We start from the raw sequence: 18,855 nt of genomic DNA on the forward strand, positions 1-18,855 counted from the left end.
ATGGTAGAATCATGTAAGTAGGATATTAACTTGTTACATAGGTATTTTTGCCTGCTATTTACACCTAGAAAGGGAGCACATGGCATTATTCCATATTAACAATTGATTGCAAACTAAATTGTTATTGTTATATAATCTTAAAAAGGATAATTCCCCCAAAACAATGCTTTCTAGCAGTTTTTAGGTAAAAGGTATCTTAAAAAGAATTCTCAGACCTTCAGCTAACTTCAACAGAAAACATCTCTTGGCAATCCGAAGTCTTAAATGCCCTTTTAAGAGTACCCAGTAATTAGCACAGCCTTTAGCAACTTCAAATGTTATCTTTTGGGTAATGTCTTTCTAAAGCAGAAAGCAAAATGCATTGGGTTAAATTCTGACCCTAGGGCAAATAATTTAATTTCTGTGTGTCTCTTTTTCCTCATCTGGAAAATTTTGATAAAACCCTGGGTTGTACACCACAAATGATTGGAAAACATGTCAAATGCTTTTGGTCAAAGTTAATTTCGCTTCATTGTCTCCTAGGGGTGGATGGGAGACATCCATTTTTTTAAACTGACAACCCACAGAAATGTTTCTAAATTGTAAAGCCCTTTGCATTCATCCTTCATATACCACTAGTAACTAAAAAGTGCAGAGCACAGCCTTCTGGACTGATGCTTTACCGTTTTCTACTTGTAGATCAGTTTGTGATTATGCCATGCTCCCCTTTCTGACTTGATTTGATTAAACCAAGTTTGGATCACTCATAGGGGACGTGGTGAGGAGAAGAGAAGATGGCAGGGTGATTTCATCAGAGGGATGCCCAGAGAGCTTGGGCTTCCATTCCCAAAGGATCTTGACAACCTCACCACCCAAAGCTTTACTTTGCTCTCAGTTTAGCCACAGAGAGTTGGTTCCATGCTCTACATCCGTTGTGAGGCTCTAGGGAAACTTTATTTATTTATTTTGGTATAGAGAAGAAAAAAAATACAGAATAGAAGCTGAGCCCATTTTCTCTGAAAATGTTTATTCCTATGGTCATCAATCCTGTAGGGCTGGTCATAAATTTCCTAGGACCAGAGAGTCATAAATTTAGACCTTGGCAGGTACTGTGGAGACAACGTGCTCAAACCTCCTCATTTGATACATGAAAATAAAACTGATGACCAAAAATGTAGGGGGTTGCTTGCACGTGAAGACGAGGGCTCAGGTTTACTAAGCACTATTCGCTCTATTTCCAATTTACAGTGCTCTGTGGGGGCCATTAGGTTGCAGTGGTTTTAGTAAACACAACTGAAAGAAACTTCCTGGCCCATCTGTGTAGCAAAATCAAATAGAAATCTATAAAGAAATACACAGTCTATCACAGGGCATGGGAAAAATTCAAAAAGTATGGCTTACAAAAATCAGTTATCTATCCTCTAAGACCTTTTCAAATCTGGGCAAACCACAGACAAAGAATGGCTCCCTAAAGATTCCCAACTACATAAGTGAAACATTGTTTATCGTTTTCAAAGTTATTAAGAAAGAAGATAGCAAGTGAGGAAGAATAAAAGAGAATGTGAACAACTAATTAGCCTAAGAGGTACAGCCAGTGTAGTAACCTAACAACCCGTACTGAATGGTCTTCACATTCTGAGACAGAGCGTTATTCCACGGAGACCTAAGAGGAATAAGACTGGGGTATTCAGTGGTAACACTGGACATGAGGAGGGGATTTAAGGGGAAGCAAGGAATTCGGTTTTTTACAAGTTAAGGTCTATATGTTATCAGGGAGTTCAAATCTAATGATTTGGTTGTGTGGTGTGAGCCCTATTTTCATAATCCCATTTCCAATCCCTGTTAGTCCCAAATAGCAAAGACTATCATTTGTTGTGTGGAACAATAATGTGTAGGTTGGCTATACCTGCTATAGACAGTATCTATATAAATCATGGTTATCCATGATTGCAGTCTCTCTTAACACAAACCCACTCAGTCCTGATTATTTTGCCAAGGATACAATTTTATTTTTATTTTGTTAAGAATTTTTTTTATTGACGTATAGTTGATTCACAATGTTGTGTTAGTTTCTGGTGCACAGCAAAGTGACTCAGTTATACATATATGTGTGTGTGTATATATATATATACTTTTTCAAACTCTTTTCCATTATAGTTTATATCAAATATAGTTATGTGTGCTATACAGTAGGACCTTGTTGTTTATCAAGGACACAATTTTATTACTCTTTGTGAGCTCAATACTATGTGTGCTGCCTCTTATAGCCAAATTTACTTCTCTGCAGGTGTATGCTAAATTAATCCTTTGTACCAACAAATGACATGTAAATCTGCTTAAAGACAGTGTTGACATTATCTGGCTTTGAAACAAATGGGACAATTCGCAGTACTTTTTTTTCCCCCCCCATTCAAAGAAATAAATCCATTTGAGTTTATTTTTAAAATTATAAAAACAACAGTAAATTTTAGAAAAGAATTATTAGATAAAATATGTTGGAATAAACACCATTGGACTGAACATGGAAGATTTTCAACACACTAGCTGTTTTCTCCTTGAAAAATTAAACATTGGAACAAATATTTTTGCTGAGTACTTGGAGGAAAGAGCTTTACTTTGCAAAATGGTTAAAAAAAAAACCTTTATCTTAGAGAATAAACTGTGGAAAATTGTTGGATATTAATCTAGCAATGAAAATAACCACCTACATGAGAAACCCAATTTTAATTACCTATTTTGATCATTGGTAAAACAAATAGAAAGTTTCCTTCTTTTTTTACTTAGAAACACTGGTGTCATAAGTGATTGCAGAAATATAATTTAAAATATTAATCTCTTAAAATGGATATGTGAGAATAAATACAGTTAAATTAAGCACTTAGATGACTTGGACTAAAATTTATTTTGGAATTAAGAAACAGTTTCAATTTATTTTTGGTAAGCAAAACACAGATAAGCTAAGCTTAAAGAAAGAGACAAAATTTCATATACACTAGTTGTAAATTTTAAAAAGATATCAAAATAAGATAGTAAAAATAAGATAGTAAATTTTAAAAAGATATCAAAATAAGATGGTAAAAAGTAATGCTTGTATTTTCTTCTCTGATTTTTTAATATAGTGTTTTTCTCATCAAGAGGGACAGCAGAATTAAATTAGAAATGCACAAAAATGAAACATCTAGATTAGCTGCAAATATCTCTAAATCAAACAAGTCACTTCCTATGAGTCAGCTCATGAGTTAAAGAAGAAATTACAAAACAAACTGGGAAATATTTTGAGCTGAGTTATAATGAAAACCCAACATATCAACATTTTGGTATGCTGCTAAAATAATATTACAGGGAAATTTATAGCACTAAATGCTTATGTAAGAAAAGAAGAAAGTCTCTAATTCTACATAGAGGAACTAGAATAAGAAGAGAAAATCCAACCCAAAATGAACAGAAGGAAAAAAATAATAATGACAAAAGTAGAAACCAATGGAATAGAAAACAAACAAAAGTAAAACAAACAAACAAATAAACAGGGAAAAAAAGAAAGAAAAATCAATGAAACAAAAACTGGTTCTTTGAAAAGATCACTAAACACTAGCCAGATTGATTAAGGAAAATGAAAGGGAAGAGAAGTTACAAATTGCCAGTATCAGAAATGATGAGGGGAAACCACTAGAGGTCCTACAGACATTAAAAGGAAAATGAGAGAAAATTATGCCGAAACATGTAACAACTTAGATGATTCTTGAAAGATGATTCCTTGAAAGACAGACTACCAAATCCCATTCAAATAGAAATAGATAATATGAATAGCCTTATATCTATGAATGCAATGGAATTGTTAAAAACCTTCCTACAAAAACAAAAAGCACCGCCCCCCCAAAAAAAACCCCAAAACTCCAGGCTCAGATGACTTCACTGGTGAATTTTACCATATATTTAAGTTAGAAATAATACCAATTCTACACAAACTCTTCCAGAAAATAGAGAAGATGGGTAAATACTTCCATCTCAAGGAGCTAGCATCCTCCTGACACCAAAATCAGAACAAAATTGTAAGAAAAGAAAACTACAGATCAATATTTCCCATCATGTATGCAAAAGTCACTAACAAAATTTTAGGAAGTTGAATCCCACAATATATAAAAAGGCTAATCATCATGACTAAGTGTGCTTCTTGCCCAGAATGCAATTTTGGTTTAAAATTTGGAAACAAAAATTAACCGAATTGTCACTTCAGTGGGCAAAAAGTGGAAATCATTTAATCCTCTTCATAGACACAGAAAACACATTTGACAAAACTGAATACACATTCGTGTCAGAAATTGTTAAGAAAACTAGGAAAAAGGGAACATTCTCAACTTAATAAAGGCATCTATAAAAACCCTGCAGCTACCATCAGACTTAATGGTAAAAGACTGAATGTTTTCTCCTTAAGATCAAGCCAGGGTCTATCAACAAGGCAAGGCTTTACCTTTTACTTTTACCACTTCTATTCAGGCTTGCACTGGCAGTCGTAGTCTATGCAGTAAGAAAAGAAAAAGAAAAAGAAATAAAAGGCAAAACTAGGCAGTAACCAGTTTAACCTTGCCCTCAAAGAGGTCTGGCCCTTGCCCTCAGCTTCCGAGAGGTAACCTCTGTGGTCTCAAAATTTTATGCTTGCGAGGAAGGAGTATCTTTGGTTTTTTGGTGGTGGGAGTGGCTCACACCAGAAAGACCAACAGAGTGATTCAGGATGGGGTGTTTGGTCACATCATCTCAGTCATCCTGGAGACTGAGATCAATTAAGTGGCCAATCAGTCAATCATACCTATGTTATGGAACACACCCTCCACCCCCGCCAAAAAAAAAAACCCCAAAAAAGCCACAACTGAACACTGAGGCTTGAGTGAGCTTCCCTGATAGCAGCATACTATTACACATCAATACTAGGAAAGTAATCCATCCTGCCTCTGCAGAAGAGAATAATGGAAGCCCTGTGTCTGGTACTTCCCCAGACTCCAACTTATGCACTTTTGCCCCTGGCTGATTGTAATCTGTATCTTCTTCTCCCTGTGATAAATTGTACCCTTGAGTATAATAGCTTTCAGAGTTTGGTGTGTCCTTCTAAGTGAATTACTGAACCTGTGGGTGGATGGGAACCACCCAAATCTGTAGTTTGTGTCAGAAGTGAGGGTGATCTCTTGCAGGGACTGTTCCCTGTAACTTTGTAGCTTGTTAAACTTTTGAGCATACAGATTAGAAAGGAAGAAGTAAAACTGTCTTTATTCGCAGATAACATGATAATTTTGTAGAAAATCATCACACAAAATGCTACTAAATTGGTAAGGGGGTTTACCAAGATCTCAGAATACAGACTGCATTTCAAGACTTGTTGTATATGTATACACGTAGCTCCATGAAACAGTAGGAGGTACAGAAATAGACTCTCACAGATGAACAACTGATATTTCAACAAAGGTGCCAGGTAATTCAATGGGGAAAGAATAGTCTTTTGAACAAATGGGACAGAAACAAGTGGATATTCACATGCAAAAATGAACCTTGGCCCTTACCTCACACCAGATACAAAAACTACCTTAAAACTAATCACAGACCAAAATGTAAAACTATGAAACTTGTAGAAGAAAACATAGAAGAAAATCTTGTGACTCCAGATAAAGCAAAGATTTAGACAGGACACAAAGACCACAAACTATAAAATACTTAGAAGTTGGATTATATCAAAATTAAAAACTTCTGCTCTTTGAACATCACTATTAAGAAAATAACAAGCCAAACCATAAACTGGGAGAGAATATTTTCAGGACACTTATCTGATAAATGATTTTGGACAGACAGCTCAGTAATAAATGGATAAAAATTTTAGGAGACACTTTACCAAAAAAGGGACACGGATGGCAAATAAGCAGTGAAAAGATGCTTAGTATCACTAGTCATGAGAAAATGCTAATTAAAACCTCAGTGAGATACTTCTCACTGACACACTTACCAAAATGGCTAAAAACAAACAAACAAATCTCAAGCACATGCTGGCAGCCACACTGCTCAGCCGGAACTCCCATGCTTTGCTGGTAGGAATGCGAAATGGAAATGGGACAGCCCCTTTGAAAAACAGCTCCGTAGTTTCTTATAAAGCTAAACATACACTTGCCATACGACTCAGTAACTCCATTTGTGAAAACAAATGTCCCAACAAAGACCTGTGTGTGAATTCCTATAGCAGACTTATTATTAATAGCCCGAAACGGGAAATAACCCAAATGTTCACCAACTTGTGAATGGATGAATTATGCACGGGACATCCATATAGTGGAATACTTCTCAGCAATCAAAAAACAAAACAAAACAAAACCCAAAATACTGATACATGTAAGAACATGGATATTTTTCAAATGCATTATGCTAAGTGAAAGAAGCCAGACTCAAAAGGTTACATTCTGTATGAGTATATTTATATGATTTTCTGGAAACAGAGCGACAGAAAATAGATCAAGGTTGCCAGAGTGTGGGAGTGAGGGTAGGATTGACTACAAGGCACATGAAGAAACTATTTGGGGTTTTGGAACTGTTTTATAGTGAATGTTCTTGTGGTGTCATAACTCTTCAAACTGGACACCTAAAAAACAGTCAGTTTTACTTTATATAATTTATACCTCAATAAACTTGACTTAAAAACAAAACTCAAACCCTGTGAAAAGACATTTGCAATATGCATGACTGATAAAGGATTAGTGTCTCAACTCTAGAATATGAAAGAATTCTTATGAACTAATAAGAAAAATTCAAGTCACTTAGTAGAAATAGGTGCAAAAGAACGAACAGAAATTTCCCCATATAGGAAGAATAAAAAATTAACAAACACATGAAACTGCTTAATCTCATTTAGGAACCAAGGAACAGCCAATTAAACCTTCAGTTGGATATTATTTCCTCTCCATCAGATTGGCTCAAAATGAAAAACTAGACCATTTTGAAAGTTAGTTAATAATGTAGAGCAATGGAAACTCTCATCCACTTCTTGTGGGGCTGTAATTTGGTAGAACTATTTTGGAAAACAGTTTGGTATTATTTAGTGAAGTTAAATAGTGTTATACTTCCTGATCCTGAAATTCCACCTCTAAGCACATACCCTTCTGACATTCTGCCACGTGTGTAGCAGGAGATAGTATAAGAAAGCTTGTAAAAAAGAAAAAATACAACCCCCAATATTCATCAAAAGTAGACTAGATACATAAGTTACTTTATAGCTTTACAATGTTATATTCTTCCGCAATTCAAATGAATGAACTATAGGCACAGGCATTAAAGTGAACGAATGTCAAAAACATTCATCTGCATGAAAATAAACCACAGAAGTACACACAAAATTTGTGTAGACAAGGTTCAAAAGCCTCTCTCTCATAGGCTGTAGAGCATGATCATTTATAAACATGTAGTTGGAGACAAGTTGCCTGTATTTACAGTTGCCTGTATTGTAGCTCCCCACTTCCTAGCTGTGTAGCCTTCAACTCCTTGCACCACAACTTTCTCATTTGTACAGCGAGGGTGCGAGCACTTATTAAGAGATGCTGACATGCTGGTGTAGCACATGAAGAGATCATAAATGTTAGGCATTATTATTATTCCCTAGCCCCCTAGGTGGAAACTCAGTGGTGCCAGGATGGCATACGGGCCCCCCCCCCGACCCCGCCGCCATTGAGCACACGGGGCAGCAGTAAGACAATGCACAATGACAACGGCTCTGAGTGCAGAAATCTACAGCTGGCATCATGGGAGGAGTGTGAACCACCAGGACTCAGGACCTACAGAAAAGGAAAGGGAACTGGGATTTCTGGAGCCCCAGGGACAATTCAGCCTAAAATACCAGTTGACATTTGTAGCCAAGTCCTTAACTGTTCTGATGAAACAAGAACTAGAATAAAATCAATGAAGTCCACACTTGGTGCAAGATAAGAACTACATGCAGTCCATTTCCAATTTCTTTTTTCCCTCCAGGCACAGATTTCCCAGATGGTATTTATTCCAAGCCTTTTACTTGACCACATTCTTCCTGTCTCTCAATTGATTGCTTATTGGCAACTTCTTCAAAGAATAGGACAGAAGGAAAAAGACACAAAGTGTAGAGCCCATCAAACCTCACATCTAAGACTTAGCCATTTCTTAAACTCAAGATGCGGTATGGTGAGGCTGAATTTTCATTACGTGAAAATAATTTTGGGGGAAAGTGAGACTTTTGGGCAATCACATGGTTGCCTATTTTATCTGGCTTCTTATCACTAGTTTTTTATAGTTTGATTACTGAATTGTCAGTCTGGAGAATAAAGTGATCTCCTGTTTTGATAGCCGTAGCATTATTATACAGGGTTGACACTTACTTACCAATGGAAAGCTAAAGATGGGTTGAAAAGAATGAAACTTTATAACCAAAGGGAACTGTGATCTCTAATACATTAGGAAAATTCCATATAGTTGTTACTAGTATTTTATCATAACTCCTATACAGAAAGCTATTATTAAAGTATAATTACTATAATGCCTTGTTTATTACTTACCCTCTTATTTCTACTTGAGCTACAGCAGTGATGTTGATTTGCAGGCTCACAAAATTGCTGTCTGGGTTGTCCTTGTTGGAACTAAAACACAGTTGACATATGATTTAAATATATTTTCTCAGACGTGTTACTACCATAGACAATCATAAAAAACCTTCTATATATCAGAGGAGCAACATGCATTACCAATATGATCATTTGGAAAACAAAAGTATATCCATCCTACAAAATTGTAACCATTTGTAAATGGAAATGCTGAGATCCTCTGTGAGCAAAAGAAATGTAATAACTTTCCATGAGGAGACACCTTATCTGAAAACATAATATATTTCTAGAGAAGCCAACATGTCTTTGTTGCAATGACTAAGCCCAAAAGGCAGTAAGCTGAGCTCTCGTCCAGCTTCTACAAGGGACACATTCCTTAACTTCTCTGTGCATCAAGTTCATTGCACGTCAAATGGGAAAGGACAGCACAGTCAACTCCTGATTTTCCGTACTAATAAAAGGAGAACTGACATGAATAACCCAAGAGCAGCACATAATGGAAAAAGTGTTTGTGTTTGGCTCTGGAACGCATCATACCATACGTTGTTCTGGCAGCAAATTTATCTTCCTTATGGTTTATTTCTTAAGTAATATTAAAATAAGCGTACTTTACTGCATGCTCACTGGCTGACTTAGGGTGAGGGGTGAGGAGTGAATTAGAAGCATGGCCAGTGGAGAGAAGAAGTAAGACCCCAGGAAGAGATTAACACAGTTAGGAGATAACATACATGTTCATCAGGCACCTCAAGAATCTCAGGATAGAAGGTGCATGTTTAATAATATTTCTTTGAACAGTGGCAAAATTATTTTTAAGTTTGCTGTTTCTTTCTCTCAAATATAATTAGATATAAAATCTAACTTTAAAAATGCATGTATTAAGCAACCAGTGCTGTAAGGAAAATAAAACATCGTGTCACAAGAGGCTGGACCAGTAACTGGGTTTTGGATGCAGCTGCCATTTGCACTCATTGTCTTACTAGGCTGTCATCGAAATCACCCTCATATTCCAAAGGATAACGCAGCTTTTAGCAAACTGGGATATGACACCACCACTAACAGGTCATGTTTATATTCAGGTCTCATTAAGAAGAGAAAGCCTCCTCTTTTTTCAAAATCAAATCTCATGCAGATGCAATGGACAAGCTCTCACACTGATGAGGGTAATGGGGCATGTCCTGACTAGCTTTTGAAGCTTTCCAAATGTGGGAGCTGGAAAAGATATGATAAAAGTCTGCTTTCAAAGCAGGAAGAGACAGAATTGTTCCCACAATGCTTTTGAAAAGTCCTGTTCGATTGTATATACTGATAAGGCAACTTAAATGGCAAACACACATAAAAGAGGTAAACAGGCAAATGTCAGGCTCATTTCCTGCAAAGGGGTATCACTGCTAAGCTTGTGATGAGCCTACAGGGACTTGTTCACCAAAGTTTGAACCCCAGTTTCCAGGCCACTTTATTATTATCACATCTGCGGAGGATCAGTCAACTAAAAAGTTCTGTTGTTTCTTTTTAAAAGCAGGATTCTGACTTACTAACTACTAAGAAGTCATTAAGTAATTCCACTTGTTCCAGACTTCATGGTTCCAAGTGCATTACAGGGAACTCTTTAGTTTGGAAGCTTAAGTCTAAATTGTTCCACATTTTTACCCAGACCTTGTTCTAGTTTCTAGGTCACTACTGCTTTGCAACAGTGGAAATTAGAATTATAGAAAAAAAGTTTTATTTAAGTTATCCTATAATTCTATTGCATTTTGCTTCCAAGTGGTTTAAATAATACAATTTTCATGACATCCTGAAAATATAAATAGATGTCAAGCATCGCAATTGTCTTGGGACAGGAGTCTAATACGAGGCTTATAGAGGCTGTTCTGAAAAGTCACAAAAGCAGTGGCAGAATCCAAGGCTGGACCTGGATGGCTAATTAAAATCACCCTCTGTCATACAGGCTTGCCGGGGCACTTGGCACTGCAACCAGTGGTGTCAGCAAAATCTCCTGGTAAGAAAAGACACCAGGCTGGATATATAACTTAGATGCATCTTTCACCTCTTTCCTGGAAGGAAACCTCCCTCGCTAATACCACTGCTCCATTCAAACAAACAATTCATCACTTCCCTGGATGCTGAGCTACTTATACCGTCGGCGCTAGTTCTTCTCAAGAAATGATGAATTTCCTCTCCATGACTATAGCTTACGTCGTGTACCAAGGATAAACATGTTTTTCACCTATTACTCCGATGCTATTTTCTCTCTCCGTATTGTTTCCTATTTTCTGTTTTCTAACATTCCCTCTGTGCTTTCTGCGGTCTCTGGAATGTCAGCAAAACAATACAATGTTCATTTCACCATGACTGAGGAAGCAGCTTCAAGGATGATCATAAAGATCTGTCTGTACATGGGAATCGCAAATCGAGACCAGCTCTAAGCAGGAAGGAAGATGTTTACATGTCACATAGAGCCGGGGCATGGAGAGACCAGTTAATGCAAACATTTGGTGACACAAAATATTTTAAGTTTATTAATTTTCTCTTTTGGGTTCTATTTGTGGAAAAGGATATTAAATGTGGGTACCGGTGGTCAGCGTGCTCAAAAGCTTGAGTTCAGACTTGAGAGCATTTGGTTTAATTTATTTTTGGTTTAAACACATTTAAACTGAATACAAGCCATCCATTAAACACTTATGTACATCTTTGGAGCCCACCAGCAAAGCATGCAGACAAATGCTCACCACTGTATTTGAATATTAAAAGTATTCTCAAATACTTTTATCTCTAGAACTTATGTTTTGGGAATTTGATGTTTAGTATGTTGCTGTTGCCTCTCCGGTTCTTTCTACATTTCTGCATTTTTGTATTTTTCAGGATAATGTTAAAATAGTCATGAGTTTCTATAGAGTCTGAGGATGGAATATAATCATGGACCATTTTAGATGAAGAGGGATGTTTAAAATGCGACCATTTCTATTTTCCATCAAATTCAGCACTTCCTCGCTAAATTCATTATTTGAATGATGATCTACAGAATGGTTTTGGGGAAGGCATTTACAACATTATTTAGTGTCGTTTGTTCCTTGATTCAGCTACTAGTTACATCCATTCTATTATTCGAAACTGCAATTAAGGGTAAGAAGCAAACATCAGGAATTTGCTTTGCATCTTCGTACCAGACTTTCTATCTAAAGGCTGCAACTTTTATGAGATAGGTATCTTTTTCTGAAGTGATGCAAAGCTTCATGCTACTGCAGGATCAATGTTACAGACAATGATGGTGAAAAACAGAAACTTCAGGTTACTGAAGTGTCTGGAGAGATGGTGGTCCTTCCCTATGGAGTGCTTTTTCTTTTTCTCTTTTTTATTCTGAAAACTTAGAAATATAAACAGGGGATTTTCCAAATGAAAATATTTAGGACTACCTGAACCTTTTGGAAAATATACATTTATATAGATACAAAAAAGTGATTTAATAAGCTTTTGGTAAAATGAAGGGATATGATAGATGAATTCATTCCATCTGTATCCCATCACTAATTTGGGTAAAAATTTTAAAACCTCTAAGATTCAGTAGAAGATATTTAAGTTAAATTCAAAAAAGACCTGATCATGGTCAGACAAGAACACCTAAGTTAGAAAACCTTCCTTCCTAGAAATCTATCACAAAGTTGAGGGGATATGGTTTGTGACACAGGTTGCAGATTTTAAAAATCTACTACATTCTTATAGAGATTATATATATATATTTTTAAGACTTTTAAAAATTTTATTTATTTATTTATTTATGGCTGCATTGGGTCTTTGTTGCTGCTCGCGGGCTTTCTCTAGTTGTGGTGAGTGGGGGCTACTCTTCGTTGTGGTGTGCGGGCTTCTCACTGCGGTGGCTTCTCTTGTTGCAGAGCATGGGCTCTAGGCACGCGGGCTTCAGTAGTTGTGGCTCACGGGCTCTAGAGCACAGGCTCAGGAGTTGTGGCGCACGGGCGCGGTTGCTCTGCGGCATGTGGGATCTTCCTGGACCAGGGATGGTACCTGTGTCCCCTGCATTGGCAAGCGGATTCTTATCCACTGTGCCACCAAGGAAGTCCGGGATTATATATATATTTTTTTTAATTGTAAACCTCTAATTGAAGTAGCTATTAGAAAGTAATCCATTGTGTAAAGTAATTACTCTAAAAGTCATCACACTCTAATGACTTCACTTCTTGCAGGACAGAAGGTAAGTTTAGAGATTAGCCATCTTGCACACCAGTATTTGAGAACCAAATTGTAGGTACTGACTTCAGAGTCATTGTTGTATTAGAACAAGGGTTGAACACACTGAGCATGTGCTGTCTATATCAGTGTTTTTCAAACTTTTAAAATTGCAGATCACAAATATATATGTGTGCGTGTATATGTATACACGCACACATATATATTTATATACATCCTACAAGATGTCTTACAACACACATTTACATGTATCTGAAAGGAATTTTTCATGAACTCTGATATATTCCATTCAATATCCTTTTCTTTTCATCCAGGTCTAGAGCCATTACATTGATTCCCTTACTGGCTAAAGGGTTTAAGTCCACACTTGGGAATCCCTGGCCCTCATGACACATTGCTCTCTGTAGGTCTTTTAACTCATGAAATATTATTTTCAGCCATGAAGGAGCAAACAGAATAGACAGAGACAAGGTAAAGTCACACTTGAATCCTGGGGCAGAGTCAGCCTTAGATAAAAGGGGCAGCTCCCTTCAGGGTTTGGCTTAGAGTTGCCAGAGAAGGCCCTGCCTTCTGAGTATATGATCTTACCTGCGTCCTGCCTTGCTGCTCACAATTAAACCATCAGAGACTCATTCATCCTTGAAAAGTTAGATTTCAAGATCACAAGCTCAAAATCTATGCTTTTTTTTTTTGCAGAAATTTTGTTCTCAGGGATTAGCTGACCCCCAGCAGAGAGAATGGCAGGATGTGGTAGTGGTACTGGTGCGGGGTGGGAAAAGCCATGTGCATCAGAAAGAGGAAAGATGGAGGAGCAGGTGGGGTGGGAGCGTGCTCAGGACAGAATTTTACTCTCACACCTTGGCCTGCAGAATGGATCTCTTCTTCAAAAACCAAAAAAAAAAAAAAAGAAAAGAAAAAGAAAAAAACGGAAATAACTAATAACTGAGAAACAAAGGAAAATGGTCTGTGAACGTCTGGGTTCTAATTTCAGAAGAATGTTTAAGGTGAAGGAGCTTGATGAGGGCATTCATTTCACCATGGATTCTCTTCAATACTGAATGCTGATGATATTTCAGGCATGTAAAGGTCTAACCTTCTGATTTGGAGATCGAAGTTAATGCTTATGTTTGTTTTCTCAAGTCGTGGAACTGCAAATCGGAGGCCCAGGGAAGACTAAAAAAAAAGAAAAAAAATCACAAGACACTAAGTTTATTACATGGGAGGAACCTTATACACAGCATAGAAATCTTTTTAAGTCATCCCTGAAAATCCCCACCCTAGACTGCTGTCCCTTTTTCTGCTTCTACCTTGGGGTAGCTGAGACTTCGGGGCCCAGGTGATGTGAGTCCCTACATATTGTGGTTCCCTCTCTTCATTTATCCTCCTATCAACTCTTTTCCTGCCACCTTCTTTATGTGCTAAATTAAAAACAACCTAAATATACGAGAGGAGATTGATTTAGAAAACTGTGATAATTCTGTTTGATGGACATTTATGTCATCATTGAAGTTACATCTGTGAAGCCTATGCCATGTGGAAAATGCTTCTAATGTAACTATGGTCAAAAAAGAAAAAATGTTGCAAAGTTGTATGTGCCGTGGTTTCACCTATGGTTTTAAAAGGCTACCAGTGGAAAAATGACTGTACAGGAGTGAGGGTGTCTTGTTAGAAAATATACCAGGATAATGTGCTGCAGTTAACGGTTGTGAGTGTATGGATTATTTTTTCCACCTTTCTTTCTTTTCCAAAGTTCTAAAACTGTTCTTAATATTTTTATAGTTTGAAAACAGCTTTTTAAAAACCTGGAGAAAAGTGAATCCAATGATAATATACATAAGGAAGTAAAAATAATAGCTAAGACATGTAATTCTATTACTTAGGCTCTCGTGCGCTGTACTAAGCCTTACATGCAATGTCTCATGTGATCACAGCATCCACACTACGAGCTATACTGTGAATGCTGACATTTTACCGTCCAGCAACAATCTGAGGATTAGGGAGATTCAGTGCCTTGTTCCAGGTGCAGAGCAAATACACTCTAGATTTGGAACTGAAATCGCTACAAGCCAACTCCAGAACCTGGAACTCACAGCCACTACACTATGAGAATCAAACCAGCCATCAAACTCGTGTTATTATGAACCAGTAATAATATGAACTAATAATAAACCATCATTTTTATCATAAATCGTCAGTTCACTAGCCCTTACCGAACGAGCTGCAAGCCAGGTACTGCCCTGGTGGCTTTACATCTACTGTATCATTGCATTGCTCCAAACATTCCTACAAACAGGTGTTCTCCCATCTCCATGTGACTTGCCCAAGGTATCACTGCTGATCGATGGAGAAACTGGGATAATAATTAGGGTATGCCTAATTATTAAGCCTATACATCCTTATGCCCCACCCAGGATGAATTCCTTTATAATTCCAAACGTGCAATTTTCTGTCAGACCTCTGGGGCTTTGCACATGCTCTTCTCTCTTCTTTAGAAACTTTTAAAGTCTTTTCCTGCTTTTTCTACTTGCAGAACTCCTACTCATGCGTCAAAGCTCAGGACAAGGGATCCTCCTGCAATACACCCTCTAAGCCCACAGGCAAGGTCAGGCAGAAATGTTCTCTTTATCCTTTGTCTCCTTCTTTGCTACTCACCCATGACTCAACCTATGATATTGCTAAATTTTAAGTTTCTTATGGAATGGGGATTGTACATTTTCATCTCGATATTATCAGACTCTAGTTTAGTACCAGGCATATAGAAGGGGTGTAATTAAAAATGGTGAAAAAGAGTGTGCCCTTGTTTGCACACTTCCAGTGATGGGGAGCTTACTATACCGTGGGGAGGCCTGTTTAATGTTGGTCTTTTATTATTCAGCACGAGATGAGGATACCCTAAAGGTGTGACAGTTTCATACTGATAAGAGACATATGTTCTTAACTAGAACCAAAAGCCAGATCTCAGGACATTGATTCTAAAGAGCCTTTGCTGAGCCACTATTTTTTTTTATTATCCTACTAGAGAGACTTTGTGAATTTTTACAAATCTTATCGGTATATAAATATTTTACATTACTAAAGCTATTATATGAAAATGATGTTACTACTTACAAATCAGAAGTAAACTTCTGAATACAACCTTGAATGCTTTGTTAAAATAAAACGTCACTTGAAAACTACTTTTTAAAAAATATCAGGACTGGGATAATTAATCCTGGCAATTTGTGATGCTTTTAAATAGTTAGGACTACTTTTACATTTGGAATTTTACTACAACCCATTGAGAGTATTCTTTTAGAAGTACAAAATGAAGAAGTAAATAAATCAAAGCATTTTATAACAAAACAGAATGCAATAAAATTTGATGTGTTTAAGGGCATTCAAGGGTGAGATAAGAAAGCTATTAGGTTGCTTCTACTATAGACCTCAGAGATAAACGAATACAAACAATTTACTTCCTTGACTTCTAAAGATTATTTGCTGGTAAAATGGATTGACATCTTTTCACAAAAACACATTTGTGGCTAAGACCACACTGCCATTTTTACCCTCCACTTTGAACAACACTGGTGTCCAGTTTTTGTTCCAAGATTATCCTTAGTTATTGATGACCTTAGATGATCTCTGGTCTGGATTTAACACTTTTAATACTGAAAAAGGAATGAGTGCCCGGTCACCTATAGATGCTAACACCATTACCACCATGTCAATTCATTTCTGTCTGGCCTTAGGTAGACCTTTTCCTATCAAATTGGGTGGCTGAATTTTTCTTGAAAACTAGCCAAAGGATTTATTAGCGTCTAGATAAAAGGATTCTAATGAAAAATGTTCTAATATCTCAGCTTAGACATCCCATTCTATCTTTCATGGCTTTGTTGAAAAATCTCATCTGTTATTCATTAGTTTTTATCCAATTTTTGCAGACCTGCTAGAACGTGGGTTTTTTGTTGAGGCCTGGTTCGAATCCTGGTTCTGTTCTTCATTATGTGAGACTTTGGGTAACTCATTTGATTTCTCTGAGTCTCAGTTTCCTTATCCATAACACAGGAGAAATACCTGACTCATAGGATTGTTGGTAGTTGTGAAAATTAAATGAGATAACACACACAAAACACCCAGTGATGGAATTATAACACAGAGGGTAATCAATACATATTAGTTAATAAAAATCTATTATAAACATTTATCTTTCATTTAAATACTTACTTTTTTGACCCAAGAAGTGAGTTTACTAGACTACAGCTTGGCATATCTTTTAAATACCCAGGATGAATGGAATGATAATCAATTTAGAATATAAAAAGGCAAACATATTATTTTAGCACAGTATCCTAGAGTATAAACTGGGAATAGGTGTTACTGGATAGAAAGTTTCAAAGGCTCAAATAAATATGAGAAACACTGGGCTAGAAGGTTTCCTTACTGCAGAACTTCTCAGCACCTTTCAAATGAAATAGGCACCTGAATGTCCCAGAGGAGGATATGATTCTCAGCAGTGACTGTAGGGCTCCCTTTTAAAGGCTTGCCTCAAAGGATTAACACTCTTTGGAAGACGCTTTGGGAAGCTGTTCTAATACAAACCTACACACTTACACATTTCCAGGAAGGTTTTTTCAAACAGGCCATTTCATTATCAATGAATCATAAGCATCTAATTTAAAACAGAGGAATACATATGTTTAATTTGTAACACTTAATTACGTAGTATTTGCAGATTTCAGGGTTTTTTTCCTGATTTATGACTCCATAAAATAATGATTTCTACTGTGATATTTATTACAAGGAGTTACTCTGTGTATACTTAAACTGCAATGGCATAAAATGAATTTATTGACCACAAGTAATCCTGAATGGGAAGTTCCTAAATCTGGAAACAAAGAAAGAAAAAGAAGACTCCTTATTCTTTCATAAGCCTGTTACAGATCATGAGTGATCCTTTCTTTTTTCTTGCTCTGAACAATTTTCTGCATTATTCTTTATCAAGTAAGATGCATGGAAAATACAGACCTGGTAAAGCTGTTTTAAAACCTGGATTATGGTAATATTTTAACAGGAAAACACTGTGAATGATATTCACATGGGAGGTATATCTAAAGTAAAAGTTTAATCATCTTTGCTAACATTCTTAATTCTGTTATTTCTTAAATCCTTTACATCGTAGTTCTTGGATTCAAAGAAAAAATTTGTAGTGAAATTCAAAGAAAAAATACTCGAGAAAAAAATCTGTAGTAAAAAAAATAGTTTTTAGAGATTTGTTGAGACTGAAGACATGTAAGACTGATGTCAAAAGAAAAGGCCTATGAAAGTATTCATCATTTTGTGTATTTTAGCTCGGATTGTCCACTCAGTGTGGGTTGTGATGCAAAATCCCACCACCCTGGGAATTTCCTGCCTAATTGGTTTTAGTTGCCAGGTGCTAAATTGCTGAGTGCTAATTGGGGGGGATTTCCACTAGTTCTCTTTAAAATTCAATTAGACAGAAATCAGTTAAGTGCATCTGGGTTTCTCTTACATTTGTTCCAGCCACCATAGGGTTCCCAAGGTCACACACCACCATTCGGGTGACATTGTCCATCTTGTACTCACAGCTCAGTGGTCTCAATGCCTGCAACGGGAAAGAACACCAGTGTAGAGTCAGGGGCAGAATAAACGACATCCTGTCGCAAAAGCAATGCTGTGGGCCAGGCAGCTCCCCTTGACTTCAAACACCTGTGTGAGTGCCTGAGCCCAAGGGTTCATGTGTGACCATCAACTCAGAAGAGAAGCTTGTGAGAAAAGACCAAAGTTTAATTTTAAGAAGAAACGTGTTGGATGGGTAAACACATTTGTTGTGTTTCATTGAGGAAGAAAATGCATAGTAGAATATATATATATATGTGTGTGTGTGTGTGTGTATATATATATATATATATATATATATATATACATATACACACATATTTTTTTTTTTTCTTTTTTTTTTTTTGGCCGCTCCGCGTGGCATGTGGAATCTTAGTTCCCTGACCAGGGATTGAACCTGCACCCCCTGCAGTGGAAGCACTGAGTCTTAACCACTGGACCACCAGGGAAGTCCCTGAAAATGCTT

General features: G+C 36.8%; 2 protein-coding genes across 2 annotated transcripts in view; one reads left to right on the plus strand and one right to left on the minus strand.

The window, feature by feature from the left end:
• Positions 1-18,855, plus strand: part of LOC309625687 (uncharacterized protein) — a 201,306-nt gene that overhangs the window by 167,543 nt on the left and 14,908 nt on the right. The gene's annotated exons all lie outside the window — the stretch shown is intronic.
• The window catches only part of ITGA8 (integrin subunit alpha 8), a 183,133-nt gene that overhangs the window by 50,344 nt on the left and 113,934 nt on the right, over positions 1-18,855 (minus strand). The window contains exons 21-23 of the mRNA XM_082385316.1: positions 18,283-18,375; positions 13,867-13,946; positions 8,529-8,609 (exon numbers count right to left, since the gene is read on the minus strand). Of these exons, the coding sequence (XP_082241442.1) occupies positions 8,529-8,609; positions 13,867-13,946; positions 18,283-18,375 (254 nt within the window). The remainder of the gene's footprint in view (positions 1-8,528; positions 8,610-13,866; positions 13,947-18,282; positions 18,376-18,855) is intronic.

The sequence above is a fragment of the Balaenoptera borealis genome (assembly GCF_965194805.1).
Source record: "Balaenoptera borealis genome assembly, chromosome: 3".
In the NCBI taxonomy this organism is placed as follows: domain Eukaryota; kingdom Metazoa; phylum Chordata; class Mammalia; order Artiodactyla; family Balaenopteridae; genus Balaenoptera; species Balaenoptera borealis.